Source organism: Nyctibius grandis, chromosome 5 (assembly GCF_013368605.1).
Source record: "Nyctibius grandis isolate bNycGra1 chromosome 5, bNycGra1.pri, whole genome shotgun sequence".
Classification (NCBI taxonomy): Eukaryota; Metazoa; Chordata; class Aves; order Nyctibiiformes; family Nyctibiidae; genus Nyctibius; species Nyctibius grandis.
In genome coordinates this window covers 54324903-54338697 of record NC_090662.1, presented here as the reverse complement: position 1 = coordinate 54338697, position 13795 = coordinate 54324903, and the positions used below count along the sequence as shown (strand labels likewise).

Below are 13795 nucleotides of genomic sequence, written 5' to 3'. Positions count from 1 at the left end.
ACAGTACTAATTTCTGGCACTGTGTGTGTAAACAGTGCAATATTTTGTTGCTAGTAAGTATTTTATTTAAAATAAGAAAACATCTGATAGAGTATGTTGGCTGACTTGAAGGTGCTCTCTGAGTAGTGGTTGTGCTGCAGCTCACTGCATGCAGAAGTGGGTTAACAGAGTGCTCCTGCAAGGGTGCTGGCATTTATTACATCATCTAAGGAGAAAATGCTTTTCAACATAAGCTTCAGTCTCATATGTTTTGTGTGTATGCCTGTCATCTTTTGTCTTAATTTAACTAACAATGCAGCATGCTGGTGGGTGATTGAACGGTCTACAGTGCCCAAATAGGTCTGTAGTCTTCCCTTGCACGCATTGATCAGGGTTTATAGTGCACCGCTGTGCACACTTCCAAGGCCTGCGGTTCTTGCCCTAGTCAAAAGAGATCTCTCTTTCCAATTATAAGAGCAGAATGAGCTTCAAAATGAGGTACATTTTTATTTGCATAGTTGATTGGGAAAATGTAGCAAACACTGGGGTAGGAGATAGTTCCTAGAAGTTCTAGCAAAGTTTTAAAGAGTAAAAACCAACTAGCTATATATACAGCTTTTTTCTACTTTAATTAGCATTCTAACTTTTTGTATGGTTACACGGCACCATTCCTGTTTGTGAAATAAATAAATAAATACATCTTTTATACTGTATAAAGATCCTTTATACTGATAGCATTTATTCTTATGTTCCTACAGGAAAGCCTGTGTTGGCATTAAGCATCTTTGTAACTTTGCCTGCAGTGAAGAGGCTGTATAACCTGAGTACCTTGTAGAGTTGAAACAAAGCAAATTTAGTATATGGACGAATCCTTTAGTGTAAGAGTACTGTCTTGGTTCATAGAAGAAGTAGATATTACAGTGTTATTAATACAGCTTTTGTCAGGAAGATTCAGTGTTTATGGTGCTTCATAATTTGTGTGTGTTCCTTTTAAGTACTGCCTAGTGAATATTTGTAAATCAGTACCCAAACAAACAAGGCATATATATGAATACTTCATACTGCATTAATGTAGTAGTGTCTGTCAAATCCTACAAAATTCTTCTTAAGATTTGGACTTACGCTCTAACACTGATGGCAAACATCATCTTTTTTTTTTGGCCTCCCAAGTAGTATATTTTGTATATTTTTGGCCTCCCAAGTAGTACCTCCTATTAATTACAAAATTGACCTTCAAGCACTCCTGTTAATACTAAAGAATCAGTATGAGTTCAGAAGTAGTTAGATTTCCCTCCCTTGATTTTCATTAACAAAATTGGCTCTGTTCCAGTTTTTAAGATGTTAATCATGTCCCTGCTGATGTCATGGTCAGTAATACACATGTTCTCACAGGGAGTTTATTATATTGTTGCTCTTTGGGAAAGCAGAGGGGGAAAAATAGGAAATCCCTGTGAGTTATTTGAGTAAAAAGATACAGAAGTTTACAAATAGAAAATAAATTATTACTTTTATAGTTATAATAAAACTTTAAATTCTGCAGGGATGTCACCTTCAGACAACTATGAACGTGCTTTACTTATGCGAACTATATTTTCCCCAAGATATTTTTATTATTGAGGCTATAGATGTTAAGCATCTTCTTTCCTTTCTTTGACAGGAAATTCTGGTGATTAAAGATCATGGCAACCATAGAGGAACTGGCCCATCAAATTATTGAACAGCAAATGGGAGAGGTACATAAATTTTGAGTCCTATGTAAGAGACATTGATTAATAAAATGCACAGACTAACATGTAAAAACCAAAACCACAAGAGAAAATAATTTTTAGTATACCCAAAGCTTCCGGATACTCTCGCATGGAAGACTAGGAGAACTTACTGTGTCCGTTTTAAAGTTATGCTGCTAAGTCTTTCGTGCCAAAGTTTGCCCCACGGAAATGAAGCTAAGGAAAATCTAGCAGAGTTTCCAGTAAGTGACTAGTAAGTTCAGTTCTGCTTTTTGAGCCTGTAGTGGTCTTCAGAGACCCCTCTGCTTGTAGAATTGCTTTGCTTACTTTTAGTTAAAAAATTTACAGTCAAGAGAGTTGTCAGTACATAGCTTTTACTTTTCAGTTAAGCAATTGCTTCAGTTGTCATTTTTGTTTTCATGAGTAAAGATTTGCCATGTTCTTCACTGTAAAATATTTGTTGGTGTTTGGTATAAGTCAAAAGGAAGACTGAACTCTTGTTTCTGCTCACTTCTGGTTTTCATTTTCTGTAACGTGTGTGCAGAATCTGTATTGCAGCCAGAGAGCTTCTGGAGATGCACAGATAGTTTTGGAGTGTGGATAAGAGTATATATACTTATGTAGAAGGTTTCATCATAGTATAGTCTATTTAAAATAAGCACTGCTTTAAGTTAAATAGAAGCAGTATCTTATCTTAAATAAATAATATTTTTTAGCTTTGAAATATCCACTCTTGGTTTCTTGTCTAGACATAAACTCCCTTTTCAAGGTAACTTTAGTTCCTCTCAGTCTTGATTTCAAATACAAAGTTTGGAGGGGGGGTGGGATGGTTAATTCTATTCTGTATAAATTCTTACAGCTTTTATTGTTGTAGCATCTGAGTGTTGCTAAGGCTGTCTCAAAGGACAGAAGTGATTTATGTGATGTGTGGTGTTTTCTTTCTCTCACTTGTACTCTTTATAGGTGAGAATGGCATGTCTAGTGTAGTTTTGTTTCGGTAACGTAATTCCTTGTGGAGGTCTAAATAGGGCTGTATTTCCTGTTTAATTTGTTTTGGTGGGGGAGGAAACAGGCTAGTCAAAGCTAGCTGAAGTGTACGTTCCACTCGGAAAAGAGGATGGTGTGATGGTGACGTTTAGCCTCTGTGAGGGTTGTTTCTCAGTTTCATAATGTGATTCCATGAGACAACTGAGCTGACCTTAGTATCTCAGTGCCATGGGAGAGGGAAGGTCCTTTTTCTGTTTCTTACCGTATTTCATTTCCACACTAGCAGCAAGCTAACCCAGCCAAAACAAGTGGAAGGTTTTCTGCTGGGTTAGTGCGTTGAATAGGGTCTGAGAAGGCTCTAGTGACTACCAGAGGCAGCGTAAAGGTGATGGCTGGTAGCCAAAAGAAGGCAGGGGAGGAGACGGAGGGAGTGGAGGTGCAACACTGCAGAGAGCTGTTGGCTGTTTCTGTTCAGGGTGAAACTGCAGCCTTACAGTTTTCATTAATATCATTCTGCCAGCCGTGTAGATTAGGATTTGTCCTTTAGCAAGGTTTTACCGTGCCTGAGACTGTCACATCTTATTTGGCAGCAGTGTGGCTTAAGCATTCCCCAGTCCTTACTTAGCCAGTTACTCTCACGCTATGCTAGTCTTGCTCATGTAAACTCTCTCTGTCATTGTGTGGTGGACAAAACTGGAAAAAAATTACGGGATAGTAGAGGAAGGTCTTCTCCCTCCCAGTTGGGGTCAGCTCCCTTATCTGCTACAAGGTGCAGCCCAACCTGGCACATGGTTAGAAGGACTGAAAAGCATCACCCAGGGCAGTGCAAGGTGGGATGTCATAACCCAAAATTACTGTCAGAGGTGCATGCCATGCATGAGTGCACTGCCTGAAAGGTGGAATCAGCAAGGAAAGTGGTCTTACGCGGGCTTCCATGTAATATCTTACATTCCTACCTGCCTGTGACCTACCAGCTGCAATTCCTTAGTGGTGATCTTATTTGATGTAAGCATTGAAAACCATAGTTTAAGGTGTATGGAACTTCAGCAGTATTTTTGCTAGCATTTGTAATTCTCTTGAATGTTGAAACAGTTTTAATTGAATTTATGGGAAAAATTTACATGAATAGAACATGAAAGGAAAAAGACAGGTGTTCCAGTTCTGCTGAGAATGAAAAGTGCTCCTTTGTCTCATTAAAATAATGGTCAGAAGTGTTCCATGACATAGATTTTGATTTCTTTATAATATTAATTCTTGTTCATGAGGCATTTTAAAACACAGAGTTATTACAAATTATTTTATTATGATGTTCACAAATGTGGTTTTGTTAATTTAGGGATTTTTTGCATAAAAGCAAAACTTAATTTAAAAAAAAACATAGCCTTGCCTATAAGGAGGATTGCACAATGTTTATCTTTTCTCAGATTCTGCCAACTGCTAATTATCTTTTGCTGAGTGTGAGATAATTCGTATTTCTACATCAAGATCACTTTCCTTGATTCATGTAGCGAAGCTGTCTGTCAAGAGCCTGCAGCAATCTTCTTTCTTTGATCTGTGGTTGGGTACACTAAGTATACGGTGGTTTGTTTCCACAGTCCTGCCAGGTAACAGTAGCAGAGGAAAGCTATGTATTTGTTGAAACAGAGTCTGTCATACACATGCAAAATACGATTTTTAACAAATACTGCAGTGATTTTTGTAACTGCAATAAAAAAACTGTATTCTGTATAGAAGTAAAACTGTCAAGCTGACATTTTGTGGGGTTGAAGAGCAGTTTTACCTTATACAACATGTAGATCACGACATTTTAAGAGAGCAAGCATAAACCAGTCCTGGAATATGTAGCTTATTTTGTAAAGCAAAGATAAATTCCCATAAAACTCCGATTGCTTGTGAATCACCACGTGTACATGTCATTTGAAAGACTGATGCAGAGTTTTAGTGCTTGAAACTCTCTCTTTCAAACTCTAAATGTTGCTGTATAATGAACTCTTTGTCCTTTACTTAAGCAAAGAAGTGGATGAATTGTTTGAATATGGAAAGTATTCATGCTCATGAAAAATCGGGTATGTTTAGAAAGCAGTGTTTGAAAAATAGCTTGGGCAGTAGTTTGACAGGCATTTCTTTTGATGCTACTGGCTGTTTAAGTGATCCCCTCAGCAGCTTAATCTCACTCTAGTTTGCTCTGATTCATCTGCTTCTGAGCGTTGCTGAGATCTGGGTGGAAGGTTTGATCTGTGCTAAGAATAGCCTTTGTTTGTCTGTGTGCTGGGCTGCTTTTTAACCTGCATCAGTGTCCTATTCCAGATCACTGAATGACTAACCAACCAATTTTACCTACCGAGCTGAAGGAATAGGAGCAAGTAGGTTGTAAGAGCTGAGGCTGGTACTGAAAGGAATGCGTTTTCGGGTAAAATTTCAAAATCAGCTTAAGCTGATGGGAGCTTGTATTTCTGTTGTAAGGGGAAGTCTTACCCATCTCTCCTTCCCCTTCTCATACTCACCTCCAGCTGCGTGCTCTTGCCTCCTTTCTTCTGCTGGTACTAGCATTTACATGGTGGTGTGGTTGCAAAATCAGGAAGCTGATCCAGGAGGAATGAAAAAACTCTCAACCTGTTACGAAACAGTACCTTTACTGCAGATATAGGTAAATGTTCTCTTTATTAAGGGAAGGGGGAGAGGACAGCAGTTGAAGAGGAGCATTTTTGTAATGATGTAAATACTGAGAATTATTATTAATACAGAATTGCAGAGTGTTCCAGAGTTTTTGAACTCCAAAAAGTTCAGGGAGTTACTCAGGAATTCAAGACAAAAATTTCAGTTTGAAGGTGTCTGTAAACTTCATGAAGACAAACTTCCTTTGTACTACAAAAAGTCTGGCCTTTCTGTTCAAGCCTCTGTAAATAGCAGCTGTACTTCTTAATTTTTATTTACAAATAATTTAATAATACTCTCCCCCATATACCTTTGGCTATAGCACATGAAGAATTTTTAAAATACTGATAATTGTTAAAGCACTTCCACAAATTGTGTCTGAGAGCCTTCACACAGAGATTTAAAATGTTCTAAGATACACTGCTTGCCAACTGCATGCATTTCATTAATTTCCTCTAAATTTCTTGATAGTTCTGCAATATAGAATTCTGTTGTTCTGGTTTTGCTGCCTTCACAGAACAGAAACAGGACAGAAAAGGCCTATCGCTGTGTTTCCACACCAAAAATTCTTTTGTCACTTTAAGTAAGCCACTAAGGTAAAAATATTTCAGTGTAAATGTAGCACAGCTATGATGAAAGGTATTGTGTTTAGTATGTGTCTCTTGAACATCAACAGTAATAAACATTCAGTCTGGTTGACTTACATGAACTTGTTAACAATGAATTGTTTTACTTATTGTGTTTCTAAATTTCAAATTGGAAGGTATTTTAAAATGGGTTTGAAACAGTGAAACAAACAGAATTTTCTAACTAGGAAAACTAAGCTATTAAATTAGATTACAAGCATTTGCATTCCTTACACAAAGAGTGTTGGACTTTTCCATTGCTTTGTGAACAGAAATGAGAAGTTGATGAAACCTTAAGGTTTCGTCCATTAAGGTAGTGTATCCATCCTTAAGGATATCCATTGTCAATCCATTACATTTGTATCTTTTTTTCTAGATTACCCGTTCCCAGGGAGCTGTTTCACAAACGCTAATGGATGGGACAGCACAACGAATACAGATTGTCCCTGCAGATTCAGGCCTCTCTTTACCACAACGTATACAGGTATGCTTCATCTGATATATTTTTAAAGCAGACATGAACTATTGTTTCTGCCCTTTTTCACATATGCTTCTTTTTCATTTGTGTCATATTGTTTGCTTCAGTGTAGATACTCAGCCCTGGGTGGCAGAGACCATTTCTGTATAAACAGGAATAAAACATTCCAATGCTTACTTTTTTTTTTTCTTTTTTTTTCCTCCTAAGAATTTTATGATTTACAAAACAATATAACCACTGAACAGAAAAAGACTTTACCCAATATTGTAATGATATTGCTCTTTAAAAGCTGAATAATTTTTAGATTTGGTAATTTAACTGAGTTGTTGGAACATTTCTACATTTTCGAGCAGGGAGGGAGGGAAATACTGCATTGTATCATTGATACAAGTCATGAAAAGGTGTAAGGCAACCTAATGTCTGAGAAGGATACTGGTTTTTTGGTTGTCCCAACCAATGTTATTTGTCCCAGTATGCTAATTCATAGCCTGGCCAGGTAATAAGCTCCAATTCAAGTAAGAGTAGGAACTTTTTGGCAATGTGGGTAGTTAAATCAACATAGATAATGCGTATATGGAGATTAGGAGGATTTGGGGAATGAAATTTTATATTTTATCCCTTAAAAGTCAGTGCAAGTCCTTGCAAATGTTTTATTTTTAAATTTCATCCTAGAGAAAAATATCGACTGCAGAATATATTTTTAAAATATTCTTAGATATGTGTTGTTGCATACAAAACTACTCTCATTTAAGCGAGCCAGCTGCTAGTATAATCTTGGCTGTGTTTGCTGGCTTCACTCTTCAATATTTTCCACTTTTTTTTCCTGTTTTGGTGCATTGCATTCAAGCTTTCAACCTTCCAGGACTTCACAACTGCCCCGCATACATGATCTTTTGTTTTGTTTTATCACCCCCTACCTGTGTTCTAGTTATGGTACCAGTCTTACCTATCCAGTAGATCTTTATTCTTTCAGCTACCTCCACTCCTTTTCTATGCTTTGTGTACAGCTGTACCTTTTATTGACTGATTTATGTTAATCAATTAACCACCATCTCTTTATCCTCTGTTTTCATTGTCAATACCTATATGCTATAATGTCCCTGTAGTGTGAAGCCATTTAATGTAATTTCAGCATCAGGGTCAATGTGGGACGACAACATATAAACCCATGAGCCATTATTGTTGAACAGCAGGACAGTTCTGTGGTTCAAAGCCAGTGGCAGACTTCTATCCCATATGTGTCACCTTTTTTGCGGGAGGAGAACTACTTTTGGTTAGGCATTGTAATTACTGCAAATATGATGAACATAAAAGAACTGTATTTCTAGGGACAGGGCCCTTTATATAGTTTTTATCATCTTGTAGCTGGAAGATCGCTTGTTTGTAACCCAGCTACCTTGTCCCTTGTCTTTTTTCACCACGCTCCTTGATTCTTGCTTCAGAATGGATGGTAAGCACTTTGGGGCAGTGGTTGTCTCTTGATATGTGTGGAACAACGCTCAGTTGAATGGCATCCTTCCTGCAACTGGCATCTACAATCATGCCACCAATATAAATAACAGTAAGTTAGATATGAGATAGAACTTAGTAATGAAATCTTTCCTCAAAGCAGAATTTATGTGAAGAGTGAAATAGTTTGTAGGAACAAATGCATCTCAGTGAAATGTTCAAAATAAATGTTAAATTGATTCATTCTGAGTTTATATTTTCAAGCAATATTTTTTCCTTCTTTTATTATTGTTAAACGCACATAAATAATTATCTGAAATCTTGACATACGAAATGTTCAGTCAAATGTTCTTTAAAACATGTTTCATTAGTCACCCTTTTTAGGGAATGTTAACATTTTGTTTCTCTAGGATAAAAGTTGAATGTCACATTTGTTATTAAACAGATGTTTCAGTTCAAAACTGTCTCTCTTATAAACAGATGGTTTAGTCTTCTGTGTTTAGACACTTTTTTTTTTCCTAAAATAGGAACACAGAATTATTGAGGTATTTAATTTATTGAAATGATGTTCAAATGGAAGTCAAAACTTGATAATGGACAAGGCTTAGAAGCAATAAAGGAAAATAGTATTCTCCATTATCATCAGGTTGCTTCAATGAAATACGTGGGGGGAAGTGCATTTTTTAAGCAGACAATCCTGAATTAATATATTCCTGTTTTATAACATGATCCCTTTAGCGACGTTGAGTTTCAGATTATTAAGAAACATAATGCATTGTCAGCGAGCCCTGATGGATTCCCTTGAGAAGACAAGTGGTTTTCTTTTTCCCTCTGATTATTTTTTTCTCTTATCTCAACGTTTAGGTACTGCAAGGTATATTTTGGTGGACTGCTCCACTTTGAGAGTCCCATTGCGATTTAAGTGAAGTTTTTGCAGGTATATGGCCATAAGAGGACAGATGCAGACAGACTCTGCTTAGTTGTTTAAACTACTTTCTCTTATGCCCCTCTCAAATGCTTGACAGCTGCAGAAACCATTTGTGCCGATTGAATAGCTTTGCACGAGTATTAACATAACACTATACCTACTATACCATGCAATGAAAACTACATGGGCATCCCTCTAGAACTGCAGGAAGCCAACTGAAGAATTGGGACACTATTTGTTAAATAGGAGGTGAAGTGAATTGTGAAGTAGCAATGGTTCTTCTGCCTACTGTCCTGCTATATTTTTCTACAAGTATATACCTTTTAAAAATGCAAAGCTGAACTATAATATGAAAGCAGATAATTTAGCATATATATCCAAAAAATAATTTCAACTTTAGTTCAAATTTGTATCTTTACTGGTTGGGATATTCTGTATTTCGAGTTAGTTTTATGCTATACTTTGTATAAACCTACCTAGATAAAGTATATGCCTTTTTTGATATACATACTGTTGCACTTTTAAGTTTTGATAGTGAGACAGATTTTTAGATAAGAGTGTCTTTTAAAGAGCAGGTCTGGAAATTCAAGAAACAGCACAGTACTGCGTTTAGCTTTTGTACATGTATGCACCCTGTTGCAGATAAGAGGTATTGTATTTCTCCTAATCCCAATAAAGTAGAGGTGTTTGGAGAGAAGGGGAAGGGAACACCAGCTACTTTGAAAATAGCCAGAAATTACACAGGAGAAATAAAGATTGTAAAATGAAGGAAAATGGAATAGAAAGAGAAAGTTAAGCAAAGAAGGGAATTAAAAGGAGAAGGAAGTTTTCCTTCTAAAGAGTATAGAGCCAACATAACAGAACAGAAAGCAGAAATAAGGCACTGCTGGTCCCGAACATGCAGATACCTGAGAAGAGTGAATGGAAATCCCTGTATTGATCATGTGAATAACTATTATAGAATCATAGAATAGTTTGAGTTGGAAGGGACCTTTAAAGGTCATCTAGTCCAACCCCCTGCAATGAGCAGGGACACCTTCAACTAGATCAGGTTGCTCAAAGTCCCATCCAACCTGAACTTGAATGTTTCCAGGGATGGGACATCTACCACCTCTCTGGGCAACCTGTTCAGTGTTTCACCACCCTCATTGTAAAAAATTTCTTCCTTATATCTAGTCTGAATCTATTGTGGGGTTTTTACATTGTCTTCCCACCCCACCCCACAAATCTCATGATAATTTACATTCTTTTCTTGTATCTATCTTTAGCGTCTGGAATTTTGTCATCCTAGCTGGACTTCTATCTCAAATAAACTTTTAATTGTGTTTTGCAGAGAAAAAAATTGAAATTTGATCTATAAAAATGTTAATAGCAAAAGGCCACCAGAAGGAAACACGTTCCGCTTGTGTATTTTGAAACTCATAATTTCTGAATATTTGAAAGTGGCATGTTGATTTATATCTGCTGGAATTAGGTACTCAATAATTTATATCTCTCACTGCTTATCTTTTTAAAACATTAGCTATATACAGGTTTTTGAAACTAACTTAAATATATTGACCATTTAGAGAAAGTAACAAGCTAGTTGTGAAGGTGCAATAGCAACGTTGATAAAGACTTGTGTGAAATTAGGCCTCATTCAGTTTCTTTGTGGCCAGTCTCGACCTAGAAAATATAATTAATATTGCTGCCCTAATTACATGGAACTAATTATGGTAAGCGTTAGATCATGAAATAAATAATTTTGTCAGTGATAAGGACCATATAAATGTTAGGGATGGATAGATGGACATAAATGTTTGGTTATAGGTAAAAAAAAATTTCATTTGCGCTATTTTATTGATCTGTAATTCAAAAATAGTTTGCAGGAAACAGTCTTTGTAGGATAATTCTCCTTAGTCTTCAGAATAAACCAGGCAGTTTTCCGTATAGGGGTTTTGATGGAGAAAGGCAGGAAGTGACTGAAAGTGAGATTTATAGTGGAAGATATATAGAATCTTGATTATTTTCTGAGGATTATAATCTCCTGACAAAGTTGGCAAAAAATGGAGTTTAATAAATTTCTGCTGTATTTGTGGTTGAAAATGGGGATAAAATGGAAGAAACTGTCTGTAGGTCTGTTGATTATGAAATGAAACATGAAAATATGTTTTTCCTTAAAAAAAAAAAAGAAAAAATGGCAGGGAGAGAGATATTCTGTTTTACTTATTTAGGAATATATATGTAAAAAAAAGCCCCCCCAAAAGAAGCCTAAAATGTATATACAGGTGCAACAAGATTATTGCTTTTCTTGCTGTTTGATGCTTACTTTTTTCATTGGAAGTCTACGTTTGTGGTTTTAGGAAGCTTCTTGCTGAGCAGTCAAATCTGGGAGGTGCTAAGCACTTCACGTGGTATGCAGTGAGTTCAAGAGTTAAGATTTTTCATAACCTGGCAGGTCCTAGGACTGAGCTACAGACGTACCTGGAATTCTGGGTGCTAGAGTTGTCAAGGGTTTCGGTAGTGTTGTAAAAGCATGGGCCAGTTGTAAAACTTGAGTATGAATTCAGGTTTTGATTTCAAACACCCGTGATTGAAGTGTGTTCCAAATACAGTGACAATCCAAGGTTTTGCCTGAGTTTACTTCACTCTTGTGTAACAGAGGGGGAGACTATCCTGCTTCACAAATGTCAAAGGCAAAATTCCCGTTTTCTTCAAGTGCCCAGTTTGGGCCCCAAAGGTGAACTTAAATTACCATAACAATTTGAGATAAATGTATTATTAGATTGTCACAGATCAGCAGACGGGCCAGAAGATTCAGATTGTTACAGCACTTGATCAGAGCTCAGCAGGCAAGCAGTTCATCTTAACAAATCATGATGGCTCTACCCCAAGCAAGGTGATCCTTGCCAGACAAGATTCCACTCCAGGAAAAGTTATCCTAGCAACTCCAGATGCTGCAGGTGTCAACCAACTGTTTTTTGCATCCCCTGATATATCTGCACAACACATCCAGGTAGATAATCCACTTTATTTCATAATTTTGGTTCAAATGGGATAAGAAGAGATGTTTTATTTCCAAATATGTCTGTCTGGGTTCTCCTTTTTTGAGTTTTTTTTTTTAACGGTATACTTTTCCTTGCATTAGGATTCAGTATGGATACTTAGAAATTATGAAGAAAACTTCTTTTTTTTTTGTAAATTTATTGCTTTTAAAATTTACACCCTGGCTCATGAGATTAGAAAGAATACTGTTATTTTTATTGTCATTTCCAGTCCTTCTTTATTTCTGCTTCATTGACTCTCCATCTGTTTTCATATATTGTTGAAAACATACTCTTTCTCCCTTGTCTTTATCACCTAACATTTCCTTCTGCTTGTTTTTCTTTTCGTACACTGTTGTAACTACTGTTCAGCTGTGTGAATTGTACTCCAAGGTAGTTTCTCTGAGAGACTATTTAGTAGGGAAGTACATTACTCAGTGCGGGGGGGGAGGAAATAACACTGAAGTTTTTGGGTTTACCAATGTGAGATTGTAACTAGTCAGAGTTGTAACTCCCTAAACTTGTCCTCAGTGCACCATACTCCCATGTGTATCGTATGTGCCACTTCCTTAGTCCTCACCCTCCAGCTTCCAAGCTCTCTGCCCCATATCCTCATGTGGCAAGGATGGGATGGCACTGATGTGAACAGCGTGAAGAAAATGCACAGAAGACCTGGGAGATATGAGCTCCTTCAGCATGAAGTAGGAGATTACTGCACTCCAGCTAAACCGTAGATATTGCATGTTATTTACCCATGCACGTTTATGCTGCTGTTAAAATACATCAGTGTGGTAGGCCAGGCAACATTAGGATAGCTACAGTCCATTTAGTCCAGTATCTTACACTTAATGATGGCCAGAAACAGTTGCTTAAGGAAAAATACTAAAAACTGGACAAATAAATAATGATCCTTCTGAGCATATCCTTCCATTGCCACTAGTTGATGATTTAGAGCAACCTCTTGATTTGGAGGTAGCAATGAGACCATCATATTTGACTGCTGCCACTAAAGTTTAACAGCCTTTTTTGTTATTTATATAGACCATATATGCTTTGGTCTATTTCATATTCTATAGTATAATTGTATGTTGTGCAAAGAATTCTTTAGTTGATTTGATCTTCTGAGAGAACTATTTAACTAGGTGTCTCTTGCACTATAAGAAACATCTATAAAGGATTCTATTGTTTTTATAGATCACTATTATATCCTCTTTCAAGTAATCTCTTTTCATCTGAAGACCCCTGATCTTTTTACTTTGTGCTCTTCTGGGAGCCAGTCCACTACTCTGATTCACTACCCACATGTTGTGCAAGCTTGAAATATATCTCTGTATTATATATTACATATTTTTTTGAAACTCACAAATCTTTGCAAATGGACATCTAAGGTCCTTGCTCCAAATAATTTGATTGCTGTGAACAGGGGAACAGTAACAAAAGTCAATCCTATTGAGAGGCATTTAAGCATGTTCAGTGGTATCTTAGATTTTGTATTCTGAGTAAATGTCAACAAAAGTATAAACCAGATGAGAGGTGTGCCACAGTGGTTTAAAGAGCAAAACTCAGGTATAGAGAAAGTCTGGACAAAAAATTAAAAGCTCCAGTTGTAGTTGTGCAGTTTGGGCAAAATAGGTTAGTTTGAGAGGCAACAGAGTATTCTGTCACTTTAGTTAGATTTTTCTGTTGTCAGCTAATATGTGTGTGTAGAGATTTTTTTTCCCCACTTAAAGTTGGTGAAATACAGAGCACCATTCATTTGTTGTTCAACTGCATCCTCTTTGGGATCTTTCATATTTTCTCCCCTAAATGATCTTTTCATCTGCAATTTTGCCTTTTTTTGTTGTTGTTCTGTAGCCTTCTCTTGAAATGACCGTTCATTTCCTCTGAAAAAAACCTCTCCTTTATTGCATCTTATCTTTACATTGACTCATTTGGCAAGGCCT

General features: G+C 36.7%; 1 protein-coding gene across 7 annotated transcripts in view; it reads left to right on the top strand.

Moving 5' to 3' along the window:
* The window catches only part of NR2C1 (nuclear receptor subfamily 2 group C member 1), a 54422-nt gene that overhangs the window by 14767 nt on the left and 25860 nt on the right, over positions 1-13795 (top strand). For 2 of the 7 annotated variants that reach the window (XR_011048192.1, XM_068400750.1), the window contains exons 1-3: positions 1761-1948; positions 6351-6458; positions 11594-11824. Coding sequence is in view for 6 of the 7 variants with exons in the window: in XM_068400750.1 (XP_068256851.1) it covers positions 1877-1948; positions 6351-6458; positions 11594-11824 (411 nt within the window). In the remaining variant the exon portion in view is untranslated. Of the gene's footprint in view, positions 1-1636; positions 1713-1760; positions 1949-5273; positions 5341-6350; positions 6459-11593; positions 11825-13795 lie in introns of those variants that run through there. The other 5 variants (XM_068400751.1, XM_068400753.1, XM_068400752.1 and 2 more) reach the window with 5 other exon arrangements.